General features: G+C 41.4%; 1 protein-coding gene across 1 annotated transcript; it reads right to left on the reverse strand.

The window, feature by feature from the left end:
• Positions 1 to 9,558: 9,558 nt before the first annotated feature.
• LOC134290369 (uncharacterized) lies at positions 9,559 to 17,784 on the reverse strand. The gene is made up of 4 exons (XM_062857495.1): positions 17,461 to 17,784; positions 16,614 to 16,867; positions 16,093 to 16,508; positions 9,559 to 9,596 (listed from the first exon to the last, which is right to left on the reverse strand). Exons 1-4 carry the CDS (start codon positions 17,782 to 17,784, stop codon positions 9,559 to 9,561), a joined length of 1,032 nt encoding a protein of 343 aa, XP_062713479.1.
• Positions 17,785 to 18,806: the final 1,022 nt, after the last annotated feature.

Here is an 18,806-nt window from a genome sequence, read left to right on the forward strand (position 1 = left end):
GATAAGTCAGAGAGGACCATGTGTCTTTTACTTAATTTCTAGAAAAACGACTTCAAAGTTTGCAACTCTATAAGTTTTGAGTTTTTCAACAAATGTTCTCAATTTTTTGCCATAAATCTTAATAACTATTCATCACAGCATCGCTCTGTATTGATCGCGAAAAAACGTAAAATAAAGTTTGAAACCGAGAAATTGCTAAGTAATTGATTGTACTTAGTCCACTCTGACTGAACGGTTTTTGGAAAATCTTCAACCAACTACAGTTCACACTCAAGTTTTTACATATTTGATGAAAAAATCATGCACAAATAGGGCAACAGTTAATAGGAGTAGTGTATACTGTAAGCAGGAGGTTTGGTTCTTACACTGTTCTTACACTGTTGATTACCATTTTAAATTTTTATGTTCAGTCAGAGTGGACCAAGTACAACAGTTCCATATCACACGAAGGGTAGCCAATTAATGAGCTATTTAAGAATTCTTAACTTAAACATTTAATGGCTTACAACATTTGTATGTATTTTCATAGTTCAGTACGTTTTTGAAATATTGTTACACAGTTTATTACACAGTTCATAATAGTTTATTCAGAGGACTGGCATTTTTCAAAAATTCGTTCAGTCAGAGTGAACCAAGTACACAATTCTTAAATAATTGGTAAAATCAATTTATTCATGAAACGGGTATTGGTACATTTCAATATGATGTCCAACAGCTACTAAACAAACAGATTTTGATTTGAAAAGAATTACGAAGAATAAGGTAATTTCAACTATTTTTCTTAGAGACACATAGTCCACTCTGTCTGCACGCAAAATGCCACAATATGCTTCAACACGATGATCTGTAAAATATGATATTGACCATAATAAAATGGAATTTCACGTGCTTTCTTGATCAATAATCTTCAGAAAATGTGCTAGGGAGTCAAACGATTTGGAAACGTATCACATTTTGATGATAAACTATTTTATTTATTGGATTTTAATCAAAACATATTTTTTCAACTCTCTTGAAATCAAGCATATGGTCCACTCTGACTGCATACTACTATCGATTTTTGCAGTTCAATCAAAAGAAAATTGTGTTAAAACTCTCGTTAATTGTAACATTAATAAAATTAGGTGAATGTTCCAAATAGCTTAAGTAATTCTTAATCAAATGCCCTAAAAATCTAATTTTCGTGAAATTTGTTTCTTAGTCCCCTCTGACTTAACGCCGACCAATTGCAACCTATAATAATGTAATAATTAATTAGCAGGGCCAGTAGCGATACAAATAATGCTTCATCAATCTATCGGAAATATGTTTTGTGAAATTTTATGGTATTCATTATTTTTATTTACCCACTGTCGTTTTTTTTACCGTACTGATGCAAAAATCACACTATGTCATTTTATTTACACTTACCGGTCCCATCCATTCCATCCCATTCAAGCTAAGAGAGAGAGAGAGAGTAACAATATCAATCTTTCTCGGCAAGGTATCGCTTATCTCTTACGGTGCACATTAACCGCATTTGCCAGTGCGCTTCTTTATGCCGGCCCTAGCTTGAGCAAATGCATCAACGGCGTATCACCACCAACAGACCGACCGACGGTAGAAACTGCCATCTCAACTACGAAAGCGAACACCGCACAGCTGACGACATCCAGCAACGACGACGACGACGACGACGACAGTTTTGGCAACCGATTCGACCACCACCACCACATCCTGACTAACCCCCAGAAAAACCGGAACCGGAAGGCTGCTCAAATTATCCAACCACCTCATCAGCATTTGCGGGACAAAAAGAGCGATGTACCAACCTACCTAACGACTGAACGCCGGAGCGGGAGCATAGCAACAGTGCGCGGAGTGGTCGGGCGACAGCGATGACGACGGCCAGGGAGAGGTATTAAAAATTTCATTAATTCCGTCCACATGAATAAACGGTTATGATAATGGCTTTTGTCCGGTGATAATTTTTCGTCCCGATCGGTGCGGACTTGGTTCACTGCCAGCCAGTGCCAGTGCTGAACGATGTGTGTTTGTGAATTGCATGTGGCCGGGAGAGGTGCATCTCGAAGTGCAGCAGTTCGCTGGAGATGACTTTTCGCCATTTGGGGTAATGAAGATTAGGTTGCTTTTTATTTTGTTTCGTTTTCAGTTTGCGTGTTTAATTTGTTGCATATCTGAGTAAATTTGTTGCAACAGTGAATCAATGTATTTTTTCTTGCGTTATCTTTCAATAAACAGTAGTCAATATGTCTGACTTCGATTGCTGAAAGTGCGATGACATCGAAGTTGCGCATATGTATATATTTTTTTCAATAGGGTAAATGTGCCAATAGTGGTTCTATTAGTAGCTCCTTGTAGTAAAATAATTGTATAAAATTGATAATAGGGTCTTGTACCATTTGGGCAGGTGTACCTATTTTGGGCACTTGCTGCTATAACTAAGTCATTTTCAAACAGATTGGTTTGAATTTTTGTATAGAGCTAGGCACGTACAGTATCTAACTCTGTACAAAAAATCAAATCAATCGGTTTGAAATTGACTTAGTTATAGCGGTAAGTGCCCAAAATAGGAACACCTGCCCAAATGGTACAAGACCCTACCACAAAATGAAAAGTCTGAAAACGTTAATCGGTAGTTTTTCACTTAAATTTGCTAGTAAAAACCCAGATTAATCCACCTAGTAGTGATAGTGCCTTTCTCGTTGAATATGTACTCATGATCTTTCCGTCGATATACATAAGCCGAAGTGTTCCTAAATCCTGAGAATACCTTAATTAGAACAGCAAGAATTTTATCAAACCTATCATCAAGCAGGGAAACTTCTTGATGGCTCATATTCTGATGTTATGTGCAACGTATAGGCAGAGCTGAAAAATATCAGACCTCTTAGTTGACTGCTTGATCACCTTCACTATCACTGGAGGCCGGATAATATTAAAACGGTAGTTACAAACTAAGATAATTTTCTCCACAATCACAGATCACTTTGCAATCTTCGACAAAGTTTTTTGCATGGGTTTGGTTCAATTTTACATTTAACCACTTCCGACGGGACACCCTGAACCGGTTCCGGGACAGTACCGATTGTTCCAAATATGGTATGAGACTAGTTTCTTGCTAACTGTGCATCAGGTTTCCTATAAAGCTGCGAATTGATGTGTCGCATGCATGGGTTTTGTTCATTTCAACTTGTGACCAATTCCGCCGGGACACTCGGAACCGGTTCTGGAACACAACTCTAACTAACATTAGTCTCTATTAATGTGATCTGAGGCTTTTTTTTCTTGCAAACCGTTCATCAGGTTATCGAAAAAATCACGATTTGATGTGTCACATGCATGGGTTTGGTTCAATTTTATATTTGACCACTTTCGGAGGGACTCCCGAAACCGATTCCCGAATACTACCGGTTGCCTCAAATATGGTCTGAGACTATTTTCTTGCTGACCGTTCTTCTGGTTATCGAAAAAAAACACTATTTAATGTGCCGCATGCATGAGTTTGGTTTGCTTTTATATTTGTCCACTTCCGACGGGACACACGGAACCGGTACGGGAACATTACCGGTTTAGATATGGTTCGAGACTATTTTGCTGCCAACCGTTCATAAGGTTTTCGAAAAAGCCGCTATTATGCATGAGTTTGGTTCACTTTTATATTTGGTCACTTCCGGCGGGACACCCGGAACCGGTTCCGAAACACTACCGGTTCAGATATGGTCCGAGAATATTTTCGCGCCAACCTCTCATCAGGTTTTTCGAAAAAGCCCCTATTTAATGTGTCACATGCATGGGTTTGGTTTGCTTTTATATTTGGCCACTTCCGAGGGGACACACGGAACCGGTTCGGAAACATTACCGGTTCAGATATGGTTTGAGACTATTTCCCTGCCAACCGTTCATCAGGTTTTCGAAAAAGCCGCTTTTTGATGTGTCGCATGCATGAGTTTGGTTCACTTTCATATTTGCCCTCTTCCGGCGGGACACTCGGAACCGGTTCTGGAATACCACCGGTTCAGATATAGCCTGAGACTATTTTTCTGATAACCGTTCATTAGGTTATCTAAAATGCCACGGTTTAATGTGTCGCATACATGGGTTTATCAAAAAGTGGATAGTATTTGGTAAATATAACTTGAGTTGACCTTCCGCTGTAAAAAAAAGTCACATTTTGTTGATTTTCCATTAAGAAAACGTGATGTGAATATCATGGTTAAGCGTACTGTACAAAATCGTCATTTAAAAAAAAATGCCCAGTAGAAAAAGCTGAACACCGGTCAGTAAGAGAACCCTACAAATGTGAATTACAACAACTGAGAGTATTCATATTATTTTATGGATAATATGGTGTTTGTTTTAGAAATAAATGTGAGATTCAAGCTAAATTAAAAATACACGCATATCAGTTTCTAGGTAGACGATAAGGAAATATTACTTTCGTGTTTTGAGAATGCTAGTTATATCTAAGGTTTAGCGGATGTATTGTAATGGATTGATCGTTTACAATGAATGTGGTCAAACTTTCACGTTTATTTGTCTGTGATGTTATTTTAAAGTGACTTGACACTAATAGATTGTGCGCAAGTATCTATATATTCAATAGTTTTGGTTTGCAAGCGATACGTCTCACATTGAACTATTTTGTTTGACTTTTCGTGTTTGGCTCAATGTTACCCACTAGAAGGGGTGAAATTGGGCCAATTTCAATTAAACTATATTATTGTCAAAATTAAAGTTGAAGCATTTATACTCCTGAAGCATTTATAATCCTAAACAACATAAAACTGAATGTGTTTCCTTAATTCAACATTGATTTAGAGCTAAAATATTGTTGTAACGACCTACAAAGGGATGGACTATGCAGTTTTGGCCCAATGACACCCCCACTGATGGTTAGATTTAAAGTGAAGAAATGGCCGGAGTATTCATATATGTATGAGAATAAAGCCGTGACCAAAGCAATCTCATCGAATCACACCATTTCAAATTCATGTGGTGCACAGTGGTCCAGATTTGAAATACCTGGCAGAAATTGCCAAATCATAGTAGTCTACTAGTTTTAGCCTAAATGAATAAGGTTTCAGTATTATTAAGATCTCAATTTCTTTTTTTTTCAATTTCTTCGAACGAAGTCCGAACAAAATAACTGTTTGCATACAATTTGACAATATAGATATCACAATGATGCGAAAGTTTTGGCAGTTTTTCGCACTCGTTGAAACTCGTTATCATCATTCATTATCAAAATACAATATTCTTCCATCAGCAGTATCGTAACAAGATACAAAATCAATATTTTCAAATTCTTTAAAAGTTATTCAACGATCATGACATTATAGACGAGTGCTCGATATACTGTAACCCATTTAATACATGTTCAAAAATTGAGTTTCAGCCAGCTTTTCCAAAAACTGGTCCTCTGTGCGGTGTTAATATAAAGTAGGATAAATTTTTCTCGCATCAACACAGAATCAAGTTTTCCAATCTCCTTTTGCGTCTAAAATTACTGTGCACAATTTGGGTGTGGCTGGTTGAGCCCTCGCTCTGCTCATTGCAATTTAATATTGAATGAAAAATTTACCTTTTCTGCATTTTTTTTTCATAAGGTCATATTTTACATAAATCGTATTAAGCGTATAAGCAGTGAATCAAAATTCAACCATCGCGCAACAATAATGTTTATCCTATCCTAGGCCGAATGATCTTCGCGAATTTTCCCAGCACTGGTCGCAAAGTTCCCACGCTGTTGTCGGTGGTGAATATAAAACTTATCTAGGTATGCGTACTCACCATTGACTGTGGCAATTTGCTGCATATGTGACGCTAGTGTTGTTGTTGGCGATACTCGCCTTACCGATCTTCGAAGGTCTTACTTCGCTAGTTAGTATTAGCATCGAAAATCACTTTCACTCGCGATAGTACACCCCAGGGACATAAATTTCACACAAGTCCCGTCCGGACCGTTTATCACTCGCGCGGGGTTGTTGAGCTGAGGTACGTGTCATCGACGGACCAACGAGACAGAGATCGAACAACGTAGTTCTGTCCAGTTCAATGTATATGTATAACGTTATGTAAGTGTACGGCAACCCTCTGATAAAATCGATCTATCTCTCTCTTCATGAAAAACAGTGTTCCTGAAAATTCGTCTGCATCTCTATAAAACTTAACAATGTCGAAATGCAATGAAGTCCGCCTAAACACAAGTATTGCTGCACAGTGGTAATTAATTCTGCCTCAGTTCTGGAATCTAACCAGAAATAGGCGGGAGGGGTGATCTTCAGAGATGCTTCGACCTTCTTGCAGAGCTGCGTTGCCAAAATTACGGCACAAAGTTCTAGTCTGGCGATAGTGTGGTGTGTAGACAGCGGAGAAACCTTTGATTTCGACGTCAGAAGGCGAACTTGAATGCCGTTCGCCGACTCCGTGCGAACAAAACAACACTCTCCATACGTAACGGAGGATGCATCGGCGAAAAAATGGAGCTGAATACTGTCACTGTCGGGAGAAATAACCAGACGAGGAACTCGAACTTCGGAGAGGATGGATAGCGTAGTGTGGAACAACTTTCACTCCTGCTGAAGTTTGTCGGGCAACGGAGAATCCCACTCGCAGGAGACACTGTCCTGTTCCAGCGCCCACAGACGCTGCATGAAGAGCTTCGCCTTCGCGATAACTGGACCTAGTAGGCCCAAGGGGTCGAAGATCTGAGCGATGTAGTTTGCCTGCTCATCCTGCACGTCGTGAAGCGGTTGAATGGCCAGATCTTTCGGCGGAACATCTTGCAGGCAGCACTTCCTGACCTTTCAACGCCCATTTTTTCAAGGTGAATCCAGCGGATCCAAGCATAGCGGTGACTTGCTGTCGGAGAACTACAGCAGATTCCACGTGCGGTGCGCCAGACAGAAAATTGTCGACGTAGAAATCATCGACGACGGGATACAGTTCCGCTTCATCCTTGGCAATCTGCTGAAGTGTTTTCGTTGCAAGATACGGTGCGTTTTTTTTTTCCTTCTAAACCATAGGGGGATAATCTGCACAACAGACACCCTAACAGAAGGTTAGGGTAGTGTAGGTCTGACAGGCCGTCTTCTACAACAAAAGTAAAATCCAGGACTACTCTCTCCTCGTGCCCACTAAACCATTCCTATGATCGCCAAACCCTACGTCTCTCCGGAACCACCAAGAAGGTATTGCTTCAGAGAGGGGCTAATGCACATCGCACCCACAAGGTTAGCTGCGTAGCCTGCAGCAACGAACGTCGATGACTCGCTTTGGAGAGTCACGGTAGCATGCTGGCGCTTAGCCAGTTTCCCGAGTGGTCCTCGCCACTGCCTTTGTCCTCGGAAGGCGGGCAGGGTCAACTCCGCCCGCGCCCTACTGCTGAGCGGACATCAAGAACTGATGCCCACGTGCAACCCGATCTGACCTGCCCGTAAGGAAGGGTATCACTACCCTTCAGGCCCTATCAGATGCACCCGTAGGTTGCAGACAGCAGGATCTCACCTACTCCGACCCTTGCCGGGGACCCCTTTCCAACCGCGGGCTCGGATCCAACCCAGTAGACCGACGCCACGACAGCACCGCTACCGGGACTTCCTCTCCGCGGCCACATAATCGTTGTAAGGGTCGATCTCGACCGCAGGGCACCGGTATGACCTACGAAGCCGACTCCGAACCCCTGGACCACCTCTTGTACTGCATCTGGACTAGCCATTCTCCGAGTCCACGCGCCACCTCCTCTGTAGCTCCCAGATGTGGGTAATAGCCGTTGAAACGGCGTTCCAGCCAAACTCATCCCTACACATCCTCTGGACCAAGTTGTCCAGTGTTGTGTCCTCCCCGCATGTGGCAAGCATGCGGTCACGCATTGTGCGAAAACGCGGGCACACGAACAAAACGTGTTTCGCCGATTCCTCTAAACCATTGCACACTGGGCATTCCGGAGAATCCGCATGCCCGAAACGGTGTAGATACTGTCGGAAGCAAACATGACCTGTAAGGACCTGTGTCAGGTGGAATGTGACTTCCCCATGGCGCCTATTAATCCAACTATCTACCCTCGGTATCAACCTAAAGGTCCACCTTCCTTTGGTGGAACTGTCCTACGCGCGCTGCCATTTGACCTTAGAGGCCATCCTGACAGTCCTGCGTATGCCTCTTGTGCCGCGCATTTCGAAGCACTCCATGTCCTCACTGATAAGAATGCTGATAGGCACCATACCAGTAATGACGCAGAGAGCGTCGTGTGACACGGTACGGTACGCGCTCGCAACCCTCAGGCACATAAGGGGCTGTCCATAAACCACGTGGTCATAAGCGGGGGGGGGGTTTGGTTAATGACCGTTTTGTATGGACTAATAAAAAAATTTGTATGGACAAATGACCACGCGGGGGGGGGGGGGGGTCGGGGTTTGAAAAGTCCCAAAAAAATGACCACGTGGTTTATGGACAGCCCCAAAGCCTGTAAGTACTTTCCAGCTTCCGTCGGTAGCATTTAGTACTTAGCGCGGTGCCCCACGCCGGGCCGCCATTGTAGTGGAATTTTCCACAACATCTTTTTCTGCATCGCAAATTTATTATTTCCCACGAGAAATAATGAATTATGCTTAGCTTAACGACAACGTGCCGACTTTTGGTTACCTGACCGGCCGATGTCATCTAACACCCCATGCGCGGCTCAAATTGACCACGCAGCATTAATTCGTGTGAACATGCTTTATTCTTTCCTCAGGTAATGTGTAACTTTTCTAACTAATAAAAATCATTCATTCAATGTCCAACAAGCAAAGTGTATACATCGTGTCCTGATGACAGACCCGTGCGCCTTCTCCATTAATGTTCGCGAAGTACAGTACATGGCTGACCGTTGACCCGCGCCTTCTCCGTGATTAGTGAATTAGTGAAGCATGGGTAACCAAAAATCTAGCCCTGCGATTAAACAGAGTGGAGATGGAGACCTGACCATCATTAATAATCAGGAGCTACATACGGAATTTCACATTGGACATGACGAAAAGTTGTTGATCATCATTATCCTTGTCTCAATACAGCTAGTGGTAATGCTGTATAAACTCATCTCCAAACGTGAAAGAAGACGTGCAGCTAATCGAATTGCTAAATCAATGGCAAACCTTACTGAGGTTACAGTTCAGAAAGACTAAAGTGCAAAAAGGAACTAATAAGCCCCAGCGAATTCGAAAAACGACTTTCGCGGTGAACCTAGGTGAAGATATTTAAGCAAGTGCATCGTTTTAGATTACGCCAAGTCAATTATCAACGTTAAATTCCAGTTGATAACGTGAGATGAACAGTGTGTATAAACACAACAGTTGGGTGTCGCAAATGTGTTACTGCAGCATGAACAAGTGAAACCTTGGATTCCAGATGATCAGTGATGTTTATATTTTGAGTCGCTGCTACATCGAGTACAGACACAACAATTGAGTGCAGTGGATATGTTACTACAATTTCGTGTGGATCCGATCTCAGCAGTAAAACCGAAGCAGTGTGCAGGGGGCACAAATGGCAACTTGGATGATAGTTGTTTGCAGCTCATGCACCACGGGATGCCGTTCCAGCTGACAGTAAAGCTAAGTACCATTATAAATGAAATAGTTCAAAAATTTAAAAATTGTGCGTTGTGATACCATTCAAGTTTACATTCAGGTAATGGATTTTCCTTTCTAATAATTTGAAAAGCAATCGTCAGTTTCTTATAATTTGAATAATATTATCAATGAATCAGTTCGAAAAGTTAAAAAAGCTTCATTCAAACTTGAAAAAATCCATACATAATAAAATTTCGGACAAAACCTTGCAAGCAAAACTTGACATAAGCACTGCGTTGTACAACGAAATAGAAGCATTTTTAAAAGAAAATTGTGCGATTTTGGAGGAAACAGTTTTTACTAATATATGTAAAAACTCGCGTCTCTTTAATTACGAAATACAACAAATTGTTAATCAAAAAATTGCTGAAAACAAAATACAAAATAATTTAAAATCCTCCAGTAGACACAGTTTGAAACGCGTTGCTAAGACTACGGTATTGTGTTCGCAGTTGCTGTTAGGCACAAGAAGAAAGAATCTACACAAATCCCCTCATCATCATTCTAAACATAAGAAACGTTCAAATTCTACACAGCCTTTGACCATCGCTCCAAACACAGCAATGGCCTTCAATATTGCTACTGCTGCGCAGCTAGCGCAGTTGATTCCAGAATTCGACGGTAAGCCGTCAGGATCAAAATCATTTATAGATGCGGTGGAATTAACTAAAACGATAGTGGCAGAGGCAAACCACGCGAGTGCAATACAATTGGTACTTACGAAATTGACAGGAAGAGCAAGAGATTTATTCTCTGTAGCTCCTGCAACTTTAGATGAAATTATCCAGAAAATTAAGGATAATTGTAGCGAAACCGGATCATGCGATTTAGCCGCAGCCAATTTGAAAAATTTGAAATTAAAGAAAACTGATGATATGGTAAATTTTTCAAAAGATGTCGAAAATCTTTGTGAAAACCTTGCTCAAGCGTACATTCGAGAGCAAGTTCCAGGAGATGTAGCTAAGAAATTGGCCCAAAAGCAAGCGATACAGACGCTAATTTCAAATTCACACAATTCTGAAACTAAAATAATGTTAAAAGTTGGCAAATTTACCACGGTACAAGAAGCCCTGAATGTTATGGTGGAAAATGAGCAAACAAGCCAAGGATCTACAGCATCAATTTTGCATGCTAATGTTAATGAAAGGAAAAATCACCGATACCCCAACAATGGTCGTGGTTATCAACAAAATTATGGATATAGGACACCAAACAACCGGCCAACAAATTTCTATGGAAATCGCGGAAGATTCACTTCCCGCGGTAGAGGATTTCATCGCAGAGGTGGTTTTCGTAATGGCCAAAATCAGTTTTACAGAAATTATGGTCCAAACAACTCAAATAATCAGTTAAATGGTAGCTCAAGAGTGTTTTATGCTACTGAGTTTCCTCCACAGCAACATGAACAGGTCAGGGTCATTTCAACTGGGCACGTACATCAACAGGCAGACCCTTTAGTCGCTCCACAGATTCAAGGTCACAATAATGTACAACATTTTTTAGGACAACCGTTCGGGGAGCGTACGCAATAAGTGTATCAGCTTCTAACTTTGTATGCTTGATGATTGAAGCATCTAGTAAACAGTGCTCGTTAATGGTAGATTGTGGATCTGAAATTTCAGTCATCAAAGCACATAAAATTAAACCATCCCAAATTTATTTCCCAAATAATAAATGTGAAATGATAAGACGTGATGTGAGGTGATAAGACGAATCAATGTACACAATATTGTAGACAACGTTACCATTGCAGAAGAAATACAGCCAGGTGTGTTTTGTGCAAATGGTATTATAAGTAATAAAAATGCTTATATGAAAATTATTAATACTACTAATGAAACGAAAAAAATGTGTTCTAAGTTTGTACCAAAAATGGTTCCTTTAAATGAATATAAAATAAATTCATTAGAAAAACCATGGAATAAAGTTAAAGAACGTAGTAAGCTAGTATTGAAGGAATTAAATATGGATCCGAAGATTGATCCAAAAATTAAAGAAAAACTTGAACGACTGTGTGAGGAGTTCAACGATATTTTCGCACTTAAAAATGATGTTTTATCCGTGAACAATTTCTATAAACAAGAATTATGCCTCAACGATTCACGACCAGTATATATAAAAAATTATCGGACCCCTGAGTCTCAAAAAGAAGAAATAGATAACCAAATAAACAAAATGCTAAACGATGGTATAATTCAACCTTCTACTTCGCCCTACAACAACCCTATATTATTAGTGCCCAAAAAATCAGAAACTGATAAAAAATGGCGGTTGGTTATAGATTTTCGCCAACTAAATAAAAACATTTCCCCAGATAAATTCCCATTACCTAGAATCGATGAGATTCTCGACCAGTTGGGACGAGCAAAATATTTTTCAACGCTCGACCTAATGTCAGGATTTCATCAGATTCCGCTGACAGATGCAAGCAAAAAATTTACTGCTTTTTCTTCAAGTAAAGGACACTTTGAGTTTAATAGATTACCGTTTGGATTGAATATCAGTCCAAACAGTTTTCAGAGGATGATGTCGATCGCTCTATGCGGACTTCCTCCTCAATGTGCGTTTTTATATATCGATGATATCATCGTCATCGGTTGTTCGATAAATCATCATTTATCTAATCTCCGTGAAGTATTTTTATGCTTGAGAAAATATAATCTCAAACTGAATCTGCCAAAATGTCATTTCTTCAAAAGTGATGTAACCTATTTAGGACATCATATATCTAACAAGGGGATACAACCAGATAAAGCAAAATATTCAATTATAGAAAAATATCCTGTGCCAAAAACCCCTGATGAAACACGTCGATTTGTTGCCTTCTGCAACTACTATCGTCGGTTCATTCCAAACTTTGCTAATATTTGCAATCCATTAAACAAACTTCTAAGAAAAAATGAAACATTTATTTGGAGCGCAGAGTGCCAAAACGCTTTTGAAATGTTAAAAAAAAAGTTTATTATCACCAAACGTTCTACAATTTCCAGACTTCCAAAAGCAGTTCATATTAACAACTGATGCATCAAAAGTTGCATGTGGTGCTGTTCTTGCTCAATTACACGATGGTGTAGAGAAGCCAATTGCGTTTGCCAGCAAAGCATTCACAAAAGGCGAATCACATAAATCAACGATTGAACAAGAATTAACAGCAATTCACTGGGCTGTTTCATATTTTCGCCCGTACTTATATGGACGAAAATTTGTAATTAAAACGGATCACCGTCCGTTAATTTACCTTTTTTCAATGAAGAACCCATCATCAAAGCTCATTAGGATGAGATGGGATTTAGAAGAATATGATTTTTCCATTGAATATATAGAGGGTAAATCAAACATCGTAGCAGACGCATTTTCTCGCGTCCCGCTTGACATGGATGAGTTAAAACAGATGTATGTCATTACACGATCAATGACAAGAAATATATCAAGCCAACCAATTAATGAGTCTCAGATGCAGAAGCCTGATCAACTTCATGTATATGAAGCGCTCAATAATTCAGATGCTTTCAAACTATCTAAACTATCATTCATTAAATATCCACAGTCATCAAAACTATCGATGGTGCTGTCAAAGAAGAATTATAATCCGAGACTAACTCTAGCGTTAGATCTCAAATTAACAACAGAACATGAAAAGGAAGAAGCTTTGAAGCAAATTTTTAAAATATTGGAGAATAAAATCCAGAAATCCACAAATACAAGGCTGGCCAGCCATAAAACAAATGAGAATCAAAAAGGATTTTTGAGTAAAATGATAGCAATCGCAAAGAACGATACAATATTCCAACATATTGATATAAACTCATTTAAAGACATTGGTAATAACATCCTTAGGGATGCCACCATATTGATATACGAAAGACCAAAACTAGTGACACATGAAGATGATATATTGAGAATTCTTAATCTACATCATGAAACTCCTATCGGAGGACATTTAGGTACAAATCGATTGTACAGAAAGCTTAGACCGTTATATTCATGGCCCCACATGAAAAAACGCATAGCTGAGTATGTAAAAGCATGCACACTATGTAAAACAAACAAACATTATTCTCAAGTTCAAACAAAATTTGTTCAAACTACTACCCCTACAAAATCATTTGATATACTTTCAATTGATACAGTTGGACCATTTACCTACACAAATAAAGGCAATCGCTATGCAGTAACCATGCAATGTGATCTTTCAAAATTTATTATAATAGTTCCCATTCCGGATAAATCTGCAACAACTATAGCAAAAGCAGTTATTGAAAAATGTATTTTGATATTTGGCCCAGTATCTTCGATAAAAACTGACCAAGGTACTGAATATAAAGGAGTATTCGATAAAGTTTGTGAACTTCTTAAGATAACACATACTTGTGCCAGTGCATATCACCCCCAAACCATTGGATCATTAGAAAGAAGCCACAAAACATTGAATGAGTATTTGAGGATTTTTACTAATGATACCAAAAATGATTGGGATGAATGGTTACCATTTTTTAGTTTCTGCTTCAACACAACACCATGTGTAGATCATGGATATACGCCATTTCAGTTAGTATTTGGAAAAACATGCAATTTATTTGATATAGCTTATTGTATTAAACCAGATCCTTTGTATTACTACGAAGCTTATGAGAAAGAATTGAAATTCAAACTTCAAACCACACATTTAAGAGTACGTGAAGCAATTGTACGAGCAAAAACAAAAAGAACTACACAACTCAACGCTAAAATTGAAAATACAGATTTACAAATTGGCGATACAGTTTATCTAAGAAATGAAAATAGACAAAAACTAGATGCAGTAAACTCCGGACCATTCACAATAAAAGAACTAATGGACTGTAATGCAGTAATCTTTAACCAGAATAATCAACAAAGACTTAAAGTTCATAAAACGCGCCTTACGAAATTTAAACCTTTAGAACAAAAAAGATAATGACAACAAATACATTGTTTATTACACTCAAAATATTCGTTCCTTTTAAGAAAAGGGGAAGAGAGCCCTCAAAACAAAAATGATTTGTATACTGAAAATTATTTGTAAAGGTAAGAACAAAGCATAAACGGAAAATTTATTATTGTATACCATAATTTTCTTTTAGGGGGAAGGTGTAGTGGAATTTTCCACAACATCTTTTTCTGCATCGCAAATTTATTATTTCCCACGAGAAATAATGAATTATGCTTAGCTTAACGACAACGTGCCGACTTTTGGTTACCTGACCGGCCGATGTCATCTAACACCCCATGCGCGGCTCAAATTGACCACGCAGCATTAATTCGTGTGAACATGCTTTATTCTTTCCTCAGGTAATGTGTAACTTTTCTAACTAATAAAAATCATTCATTCAATGTCCAACAAGCAAAGTGTATACATCGTGTCCTGATGACAGACCCGTGCGCCTTCTCCATTAATGTTCGCGAAGTACAGTACACCATACCTAAGTATGGATGTAGCAACACTAGCCAGAAGCTTGCGCTTACTGGCGTACACCGCAGAGCTGTTGGACATCATCCGGGACAGTGCCGCAATAGCTGTGGAGGCTCTTTTACAGGCATAATCGACGTGGCTACCGAAGGTAAGCTTATCGTCGATCATCACGCCCAAGTGTTTGACGGAGCGCTTTGACAGGATAGTACAGTCTCCTACACTGATCTCCGTCTGCTGCTCCGACTTCAGGTTGTTAACAACCGTCACCTCTGTCTTGTGGTGAGCCAGCTCCAGTTTCCTGGACCGCATCCACGCCTCCACAACCTTGATCGAGTGGTTGGTAGTCAACTTTACCTCCTCGATCGTTTCACCGTAGACTTCGAGTTGACTTCGAGCGTAATGTCGTCGGCAAATCCGACAATCACCACTCCCACTGGATACTCTAACCTCAACACCTCGTCGTACATGACATTCCATAACACCGGACCCAGGATGGAACCTTGCGGGACTCCTGAGGTTATGTGAAAGCACTTCCGACCCACCTCCGTGTCGTAGACTAGTACACGATTCTGAAAGTAACTTCCGAGAATCTTGTACAGGTACTCCGGTATCCCCAGACGCAAGAGCGCATCGGCAATAGCAGACCAGCTGGCGCTATTAAACGCATTCCTTACATCCAGAGTCACTACCGCGCAAAAGCGAATTCCCCTCCTCTTAGACTCATGTGCTTTCTCGGCGGTTTTTGTAACCGACAAGATAGCGTCTACGGTGGACCTCCCCTTCCGGAAGCCGTACTGGTTACTCGAAAGACCATTTTCGCCCTCGGTGAACCGCAACATTCTATTGAGGATGATCTTTTCGAGCACCTTCCCCGCCGTGTCAATCAAGCATATTGGTCTATATGCCGACGGGTCTCCGGGTGGTTTCCCCGCCTTTGGCAATAGTACCAGGCTCTGCCTCTTCCAAGCTTCTGGGAAAACTCCCTCGTCCAGGCATTTCTGCATAGCAGACCTGAACATCTCGGGAGATACGGTGCGCTTGCGGTACCGTATGTGACGGTTTGTAGTTCGTACGTCTCGATGGGATCGGATGAACTGGTGCGATGGCGAATTCGGAGGAATGATAGATCCTCGGGATGGTGCAACACTTGCCGGTACATCTTCTCCACATCTGCTACGACAGCGATGTTTCGCGTCCGGAACCTCAAATAGATGGAGTAGAGGTCTTGCTGGACAACCGGTCCAACCAGGAGCGTGTCGTTCAAGGAGAAGCCGGACGAGGTCTTGCATGACGCGTCGAAGACTACCCTGATCTTCGTGGTCGTGCTCGATTCCTTGAATACGACGTGGTGGGGAATGTGGCAGTGTGGAATACGATCATCAGGTTCTGACACCTTCTTCATGTGGCCAAGGTGCAGATATTCGTCCATGAACCGATCGTATGAGTCCTTGGTTGCAGGATCTCTTCCAAGACGGCGTTAAAGGCTCAGAAAGCGTCGATCGGCAATTGATCTGGATTCTCCCAGAACCTTTTCAGGATCTTCGGTCCTCGGGAAGCGAACGATGTACCTTCCTGTCGCATCGCGCGTTGTCGTTGCAGCGTACAGCTCTTCACAGCGATTCTCTTCGGACGATCGAACTGGACCCGATGGAATTGTTTCCATGTCCCAGAACTTGCGTAGAGCGGCTTCCAATCGATCATCAGCGGTAGAGAGATAGCAGAAACGTGGAATGCAGGTAGCCGAGCGCGAGGCGGGACCAGTGACCGCCCAACCAAATGGAGTTTTGACTACCCACGGAAGACCTTCACCAAGAGAAATCTTCTGTCCCGTGTGGAGTTCCCAGTAGGTTTCACTACCCGAGCAGAAGGGCATACCTTATAAATACCATGCGAAGAGCTACATGTGCTCTAATACCTAAAATTATTATTGCTGCGTTATTGTACGAAATGTTATAAGAACATCACAATAACAGTTGGAGGTATTTGAGCAGAGTTTGGTATTGATGTAGTATTTGTTAGTTTAGCAGTGAAAATAACCGAAGAACAAGATTTGCTATTACATCATGAAGTCATCGAACATATGAAACATTTAATAACAAGAAATGTTATTAGTTTGTTATTCAATAACTTTGGAATATCAAATACAGCAATTGAAATTTTAGGTATGCATTCATTATTGAAATAACAAGACTTGTTATTTTTAAGGTGTTATTTATACAAAATTTTGGTATTCGTTTTTGTTATTTTGCCTCTTCTTACCACCTAATGAAGGGCATATCAAGGTATGGTAGTATTTAAGATAAATACCTTGATATGTTATTCGCTTGTTATTTTCTTCTGCTCGGGTAAAGATGACGAGGTCAACACTTCCAGGAACACTGAACTTTGGATCCGTACGTGTGGAAATTTCCATGCCGAGATGTCAATCGTTGGTAGATCCGACGACGGCTGCTTCAGTGCCAAAAACTGCAGTTTGATCGAGATCGTTCGATCTCCCGACTCGATGGTAGCAGTAATGGCACTACTAATCTTCTGCGTGGATGATCCGATGCCTGCGACGGACACATCCGCTGTAGACCGGCGACTGTATAGATTCTTCGCCAGCGGTTTCGAAATGAAATTCGACATCGATGCCGAATCGAGGAGAGCTCGAGCCTTGTGCGTGTTGCCGTGATCTTCGACGATGTTGAGAATAACCGTTTCCAGCAACGTCAAGGTGCACGCAGTTTGGACTGCCATGCTGACTTGACAGGAACCCGAAGTTCCAACACAGCCGCTTCTGGGAAACCAGCTCATGACGCTGGCTGACACCTTTTCCAAGGAACACCGGACACGTTCGCAACGAATGACTGTCCGAACAGGAAAGTGGACACTAATAGCTTGGAGGGGATGCTGTTGCGGCGTTGGCTGACACTTTCTGCTTCAAGCTCTTCTGCGAATTGCCGGCCACCTTCGACGAGGCAGAGTGATAACTTTCTGGTCCTACGGACTGGAGAATCCGTTCATCGTACTTCACATCGTCCTTCTGGGTGGTTTTCTCCTCCCAGGCCCGAAGTATCGCTTGATCCAGCTTGTAGGAGAGCAGTTGGATGAGTGCAAGTCCCATTGGTCCACGGGTTCGCCCAGCTTGGATAGGGTGCGAACATGACGTTGATAATCGTCGACCAAGCCATGGATGCGCGTTGCTCACTCCTGCTTGACTATTGGCAGATCGTAGAGAGCCCTGAAGAGCTGCTTCTTGAGGTACTTCCGGTAGTCGTACCTTTTCAACAGCGCGTCCCATGTCGTCGCGTAATTGTCGGCCTCGATGTCCACTGATTTGAAGGGTTTCTTGGCACTGCCTTCGAGGGATTGAAGGAGATACTGGAGCTTGGTTACCGCGGGAATGTCTCCGTTCACGCGAATCATCGATGTGAACGTGTCCCGAAATGATATCCAGCGCGAGAAATCGCCGTTGAACTTCGGCATCTCGATTTTGGGTAGGCGAAGGTGGAAATGCGGCTGATGATGTTGCGGAGCTTGCATCGAATCGTTGAGCGCTGACTGGTTTGCGTCAGCCACGCGCTTCGAGAGCAGGAATCCCTTTGCCCTGCAGAACCGTTGCTCGAATTCCACCCGTTATTCGATGTGTTCGTCCAATTCCTCAGGTTCATCCAGCCTTTCGATGACACTTTGACACTCCGCGTAATCTTCATTCAGCTTGTCCAGCGATTCAATACGCACACACAATTGACAGCGTAGATGGGGGAGAATCGACTGTA

This window comes from Aedes albopictus, chromosome 3 (assembly GCF_035046485.1).
Source record: "Aedes albopictus strain Foshan chromosome 3, AalbF5, whole genome shotgun sequence".
Classification (NCBI taxonomy): domain Eukaryota; kingdom Metazoa; phylum Arthropoda; class Insecta; order Diptera; family Culicidae; genus Aedes; species Aedes albopictus.

Bases quoted from the DNA above. Each gene is read 5' to 3' on its own strand.
- LOC134290369 (XM_062857495.1), bottom strand. From the start codon at position 17,784: ATGGCAGTCCAAACTGCGTGCACCTTGACGTTGCTGGAAACGGTTATT. The intron at 16,509-16,613 runs GTACATCGTTCG...CCGTCTTGGAAG, and splicing joins ACGCGCGATGCGACAGGAAG to AGATCCTGCAACCAAGGACT. The intron at 9,597-16,092 runs GTACCGCAAGCG...AATGGTACTTAG, and splicing joins ACTACAAACCGTCACATACG to CTTTACTGTCAGCTGGAACG.